Genomic DNA, 7,425 nt, shown 5'->3' on the forward strand with positions numbered 1-7,425 from the left:
CTGTTCCAGGACCATAAAAAATGATCCCTCTAATACTTCTGGATACAAGCCTAGAAATACCTTTCACTGCTCAGTAGGCTTAACATCTTACCTATTGAAATTCCACTAGAAAGAGTGGAGCTCTCTGCCTGTCCCCTGGATGGGGCATGTGGTTCCATGACACTGTCATCTAACAGGTGCCTTGGTCCTGCATTGGGGAATGTTGCGCTTTTGAACTCTGCTGTGTTTGTTTTATGAATAAAACTATAAAAAGAATGAAGGAGATAAAAACAAAACACACAACTACTTTAGGACATAATACGTTTTACGTATCAAGGTAATACATTTTCTAGTACTCAAGTTTATATTTTCTCCATGATAAGAAGAAGAAGAGGAGGTGTTTGGATTTGATATCCCGCTTTATCACTACCCTAAGGAGTCTCAAAGCAGCCAACAATCTCCTTTCCCTTCCTCCCCCACAACAAACACTCTGTGAGGTGAGTGGGGCTGAGAGACTTCAGAGAAGTGTGACTAGCCCAAGGTCACCCAGCAGCTGCATGTGGAGGAGCAGGGAATCGAACCCGGTTCACCAGATTACAAGTCTACCACTCTTAACCACTTCACCGCACAGCATGGCAAGCATATAAACAAAAAAGTACACCAAGTGTGTACGACAGGGATCTATTGCAGAGAGGATTCACGCATTTTGAACACGGGCACAAAAAGTATGAATGTTTAAGTGGCAAAATAACCACACAGTGATTTACCACACCTTCTTTTTGAAATGACTGCCTTTTCCCTGCAACAACACCAGCAATAAAGGATTGGCTCCCTGGTACATGCACCATTCACAATTCATGGTGCTATGTGTAGATTTTGCCATTAACACTAGAAAATTTGGTAGCAGTTTCAAAAGTAAATGTAAAGCAACCCTCCCTGTGTTTTGAACTTTCTAATGGTGTCTTCGTGAGTTTTTGAGGTGATTAATAAATAAGTGCTAATTTGCATTAGATCAGCTCAGGAGGCACAAAGGGATATTTCAAATGGCAGCAGGATTCCTACAGAGAAGACTGCACAAACTGTGGTCCAACTGGCCAAGCACAGCCACCAGTTATGTAGTGTGGCTGCCAAGAATCGGATAGGACACCAGGCATCTGCAGGCCCACACAGGTTGCAAAAGCGGGAGACTTTATAAATCCCTGGTAGCCTTCCATATGTGGCTGGTGGCGAGCTAGCTCCACCTTAATGAACCTAAAACCGGCCTGTGAAAAAAAATTCAACTGCAAACTGCTCATTCATGGTGTCCTGGCTTATTTTACACCATGGCTTTAATGATACATGCAAAGCAGGCCGCTAGATGCTAAAACAAAACGACAAAAAGGTACCAAGACAAATTATTCTTTAAGTAATAAGACTGGGGATCATGGGATAAAAGGGCTAACATATGGGGATTATGTCAACAACACACAGCATCTAAGCTGAATATCAAATCAAATGCTAACTTGTATCCTAAACTGTGACATTTTCTATGCCCGTGTGGCATCAGATTCCTTGGGGATGGAGGAGTCGGTGGTAGCAATGCTCCTTCAGCTGTAGTATTTTTTCGAATACTTTGCGGAGAAACTCCCACTTCAGGACCTGGAAAAAAAAAGAGAGCAAATTTTAGGTGAACACGACAAATACTTATCACACTTATGACTCCCCAATTTCAAACTAGAGTTGATAATTTTAAAAATACATGAATGGATTCTTATATAACAAGTATTTATTTAAATATATTTTAAAAATGTCCAGTAGCACCTTAGAGACCAACCAAGTTTGTTCTTGGTATGAGCTTTTGTGTGCATGCACACTTCTTCAGATACACTGAAACAGAAGGCACCAGACCCTTATATATAGGTGGGAGGGTGGGGTGGGGTTTTTCTCAGGAGGGCGGTAGGAGATGGGTGATTGATTTAATGGGCATAGTAAACCTGTGGATGACTGTTAACGACTGCAAATAGTCCTACAGGAAACTACAGTTCTACAGATGACCAAAAATAGCTTTAGCATATGTAATGAGACAAGAATCCAATATCTCTATTAAGATCAGGTCTCTCCATGGTTTTCAGTTTAGTGATTAGTTGTAATTCAGCCACTTCTCTTTCAAGTCTGTTTCTGAGATTCTTTTGTAATAAGACAGCTGCTTTGAGACCCTGTACTCAATGTCCTGGGAGACTGAAGTGTTCTCCTACTGGCATTCATTTATTTATTTTAAAAACACACTAAATCTTGTTGAAATATCAAAACAGACTTTTGGCCCTGGCATGAACATAGTAAGCCTTTGGTAACTAGCATCCTCAAACTGAAGTCAGACAAGGAAATAGGTTTGTGAAAACTAGAGAACTAACGCATGTGAAAATTGGCATGCTTAACACATTCTTTCAGCTGATGCAAGTATGTCATGCTATACTATGGAGATGTAATAAATATTTCAGTAATTGGCCAATGTCATTTGTCTGTATGGTATGTGGACATCCTTAATAGTAATATTGGGAGATATTCCTGCAATCTGAAGATTCTCCAAATATGGAAAATGTCTCCTGAAATGTACTAAATGCCTTATTCTCCAGACACAGAAAATGCACACACTATTAGGTATAGATATTTTATGTTATTACTGACTCACTTCTAGAGAAAGAATATTCAGATGGAGGGATTTGTAAAAAGTTGGAAATGAATTCCTAGAAAAATTCTCTCCTAAGCTCTAGACACAGCAGCTCTCTATCCCTAAATCTGTTTCCTGACTACCTCAACTCCATTTTTTAAAAAGGACACAGCAAGAGCTCCTTAGAATGCTCATCACTTTTTACCAAATAATGGACGTCCACAAGAACATCCTTCTCAAAATAAACACAAATGTAAAGCAGCCACTGATGTCACCTTTAATATAGCAGCGTTCAAGTAATTTGTTGGCATTTGTTAAATGTTGAAAACATGTTTTTAGTGTTTGGTTAGTATGTAGTTTTTAATCACAGTTCATAGTATACGCGGGTGGCGCTGTGGTCTAAACCACAGAGCCTTGGGCTTGCTGATCGGAAGGTCGGCGGTTCAAATCCCTGTGATGAGGTGAGCTCGTTGTTGCTCGGTCCCTGCTCCTGCCAACCTAGCAGTTCGAAAGCACGTCAAGTGCAAGTAGATAAATAGGTACCACTCTGGCGGGAAGGTAAACAGCGTTTCTGTGTGCTGCTCTGGTTCGCCAGAAGCAGCTTAGTCATGCTGGCCACATGACCCGGAAGCTGTACGCCAGCTCTCTTGGCCAGTAAAGCGAGATGAGCGCCGCAACCCCAGAGTCGTCCGCGACTGGACCTAACGGTCAGGGGTCCCTTTTCCTTTTACCATAGTATTATAGAGCTGGAAGGGACCACGATGGTCATCTACTCCAACTCCCTGCAATGTAGGAATGTTTTACCCAACATGGGGCTCAAACCCACAACCCTGAGATTAAGAGTCTCATGCTCTACCAACTGAGCTATCCCAGGTAAGTTTCAATTTTAAGTTTTATTCTTATTAAGAAACAAGAAGTACCTCCAGTGTTTAAGTTATCACTGAACAGCTGAAACCAGCTACCACTGTATAATAGTTGAAAGACTTTAAAAGCACTGGGCCAGTGTATATTCTTCAGGACATCTTTGATACTGACTCTCTGTTTTTACACCTTCAACAGACAAGTTTAGAAACAAAGAAATGTTAAAAAATATTTAAACTTTTTTTGTTGTCTGGTAAACATTTACCTACTAAATCTTCACGAGATGCAGCAGAACGTGGGGTACTTGTTCCGGGTTCTATCTTTAATGAAAGCCTGCATTTAGAAACAACCACAAAAAGTTTTGCTTATAACACAATATAGGTGGGAACCGGTAGACAATGCTTTTCATGTATTCATATACAGTGGTGCCTTGCAAGACGAAATTAATCCGTTCCGCGAGTCTCTTCGTCTAGCGGTTTTTTCGCTTGCGAAGCAACCCTATTAGCGGATTAGTGCTATTAGCGGCTATTAAAGGCTTAAGGGATTAGCGGATTAGCTGCTAAAAGTCTATTAGCAGCTTAGTGCCTTAGAAAAAGGGGGTGGGGAGCGAAAAAACCCCTCAAGAATCGCAAGACATTTTTGTCTTGCGAAGCAAGCCCATAGAGAAATTCGTTTTGCGAAGCACCTCTGAAAACGGAAAACCCTTTTGTCTAGCGGGTTTTCCGTCTTGCGAGGCATTCGTCTTGCGGGGCACCACTGTACTATTCACCACCCTGGGGTCTATTTAGAGGGAAAATGGGTTAGAAATACTTTTATTAAACAATTGAAACATGTAAGTTAGTCAGGACTAACAAGTCATTTTCCCATGGATAATTATTTGAAGACTTTGGTTGCTACCTATGGCTTATCTTTAAATTACAATCAAGGGAGATGCAAGGCAGACTACAATTCAAGGAGCTCCCAAAAATTCCAAATGGTCATGAAACTAAGGGATTGCTCTTGCCTTCATTTCTTGTTCTTTATGAAATACCAAAAGCGGCTTGGTCATGCTGGCCACATGACCCAGAAAAACTGTCTGCGGACAAACGCCAGCTCCCTCAGCCTGTAAAGCGAGATGAGCGCCGCAACCCCAGAGTCGTCTGCGACTGGACTTAACTGTCAGGGGTCCTTTACCTTTATGAAATATTACCTAGCTTTAAAAGCAAAAACAATTGTTATATTCTAATTTACTCGATTTTATACTTACTTATAATTGTCATCTTCCACAAACTTCTGAAGTTCTTCTATATACTGAACAGAATTCAAGTATTTTTGAACATGAGGCAACACAGGAATATCTAGACAGCAAGCAAACTGTAATCAGCATTTTGGCATCCTTTATCAAGAGCTGACTTTTGCATATGTATTTTTTTTTTAATTGCTTATCCAATCCCATAGATTCACTACATTTTATTAATTCCTTAAAATACGCAATTAACACCTCATGCTTCTCACACCCCATTAATTTCTGGGCAACAAAATACGTTATGCCATCCTTCAAAAAGATAAAACAAATGCAAACCAAAGCAGGGAACTGTAGATTAACCACACAAATGTATGGAAGAACACACTATAATGGACAATGGATGTTATTCTGTTGTGGTACTAACTTCTAGAGGGGTAGCCAGATTAGTCTACTGCAGCAAAACAAAGGGTGGAATTCAAACATTCTGTCCCAAAGGTCTGCATAAACATTTTCAAACATCACTTAATTACCGTATTTTTTGCTCTATAAGACTCACTTTTTCCCTCCTAAAAAGTAAGGGGAAATGTGAGTGCGTCTTATGGAGCGAATGCAGGCTGCGCAACTATCCCAGCAAGAGGGATCGCTGATTTCGCTGCGCAGCGATCCCTCTTGTTGTTCTGGCTTCTGAGATTCAGAATATTTTTTTCTTGTTTTCCTCCTCCAAAAACTAGGTGCATCTTATGGTCTGGTGCGTCTTATAGAGCGAAAAATACAGTATATAATAATATACTTGATAAACTACTATTACTAAGGAAGCATGCCTAACACCTGATCCGTGCTCTAGGTGTCCTTTCACCTGCCTCTACTTTCCTCCACTACCATGGAAGCCCCTGCTCCACCCACAGAAGGCTCAGGGTATTTTGGAGGTACTGTGCTGCCAGCAGTAAACAAGTGCAAGGCTTTGAAATGGGACATTGTGAGGGTGAGGTGGAGCGAGGTCAGTCAAGGATCCATTGGACAGGTGAGGGTCCTGATCTGGGTCCTTCTCTTGCACCACCGTAGAACTGCCACGGGAAAGGGAAAAAAAGACTATTCCTCTCTCTGCTGTAATTAACCAGAGGTGTTTGCTCTGCCACTCCAAATGTCCCCAGAGTTGGGTAAAACTTGCCTTGTGAGTGTTGTGCTCCATTAGGAGGGAACTCTTGCATTTGATGGGTAGCTGACCCCAGAACATAGGTGATTAGAATTAATGGATTTTATATTCAGAGAACCTTATTCAATGATTAATTACAATGCTGCAGTATGAATGCAAAGCAACTTACCATATTCACATGACTGCTGTAAGTCTGAAATTATTCTGAGTATGTTATTCATTAAGTTTGATCTCTGCTCATTTTCCAAAATACTCCCTGTCGATGGGTATGCCGAGTCAATGTATGTCAAATCTGAGAGATAAATACCTGGACAACATAAGATCACAAAGAAAAAAAGATTTTTTTGTCTTGGTCAACAAAATCCAAAACATTTAGCATTGTTTCCAATGCTGCTGTTTCAGAGGCACAGCCGATTTTCCGTTGCACAACAGAACATTCCTCTTCTCCACCATTTGTGCTGGAGGACCCTCCAGAGCAGATTTTAAGGGTGTGCAAGGAAAAGAGAGGGAAAGTCCATTGTGTAAACACAACTCTGTGTGCCCAGTGTTGGACAGAATCCATAATCAGAAGCATATCCTTTCCGTTGTGCTTTAAGCTGGAGAACAAGTGACAAGGCACTGAAGATATGAGGAAGATGTAGCTTTGCCATATCTGAAAACTGAATGCTGTTACTAGGCTATAAGTTTCACATATTTAAAGGCATGTTTACAAATCAACAGGTTAAAAATATTTGGTTAATGGGCATTTCTTTTCCCTTCAACCTTATTTTTAAATCAATAGTATTTGCTACATCCAGGTTTTTTTTTATAACTTTCTAGATAAACCACAGTTACGTTTTTAGGTCTTGTTATGTAGTCATGGCGTAAAAATTAAAGTTGTCATATTTAGAGGAAGTTGAGTTCTTACAAATAATAGCACATGGTCAAGAAGTCACAGAACTGAGTAAAATACTTTATATCTTAGTCTAAAATAACATTCTGAAATATTTTATAATATTCTGAAATTGCCATGAGCAATTGTACACGGACTTTAAAAATCCTGTTTAAGACGTTTTCGAAGGACAATTTGGCAAAAACATCCCTACTGTAGCACAGAGTTAATTCAATGGATTAGATAATGTTATTAAGTTTGTCTCAGCAAAAAAAGTGATGCCAGAGAGGGAGGAAAGAATGTCACATACTTGACCCCAACCTACAAGGGATGTCAGTAATATTCTGAATTTCAGAGAATGAGCTGATTATCAAGTAGCAAAACTCCTTCCCTGATTATCAAGTAGCAAAGGATTGGGTTTGATGGTTGATCATGTGGTTTGGTTTGCATTTTAAAGCAAAGCTACCTAATTTGCACTTGAATTTGAATTTTACAATGAAGTTCTCAAACAAACAAAAATGCGATGTGTATATTAAAGGTAAAGGGGACCCCTGACCATTAGGTCCAATTGTGACTGACTCTGGGGTTGCGGCGCTCATCTCGCTTTACAGGCTGAGGGAGCTGGCGTTTGTCCGCAGAGTTTTTCCGGGTCATGTGGCCAGCATGACTAAGCCGCTTCTGGCAAACCA

General features: G+C 40.4%; 1 protein-coding gene across 2 annotated transcripts in view; it reads right to left on the reverse strand.

Annotated features, from left to right (window-relative positions):
* The window catches only part of RALGPS2 (Ral GEF with PH domain and SH3 binding motif 2), a 103,688-nt gene that overhangs the window by 31,253 nt on the left and 65,010 nt on the right, over window positions 1-7,425 (reverse strand). For both annotated transcript variants that reach the window (XM_083446346.1, XM_083446345.1), the window contains exons 9-13: window positions 6,035-6,172; window positions 4,734-4,824; window positions 3,753-3,820; window positions 1,482-1,617; window positions 92-243 (exon numbers count right to left, since the gene is read on the reverse strand). In XM_083446346.1, coding sequence (XP_083302472.1) covers window positions 92-243; window positions 1,482-1,617; window positions 3,753-3,820; window positions 4,734-4,824; window positions 6,035-6,172 — 585 coding nt within the window. The remainder of the gene's footprint in view (window positions 1-91; window positions 244-1,481; window positions 1,618-3,752; window positions 3,821-4,733; window positions 4,825-6,034; window positions 6,173-7,425) is intronic.

The sequence above is a fragment of the Podarcis tiliguerta genome (assembly GCF_965153285.1).
Source record: "Podarcis tiliguerta genome assembly, chromosome: 6".
Classification (NCBI taxonomy): Eukaryota; Metazoa; Chordata; class Lepidosauria; order Squamata; family Lacertidae; genus Podarcis; species Podarcis tiliguerta.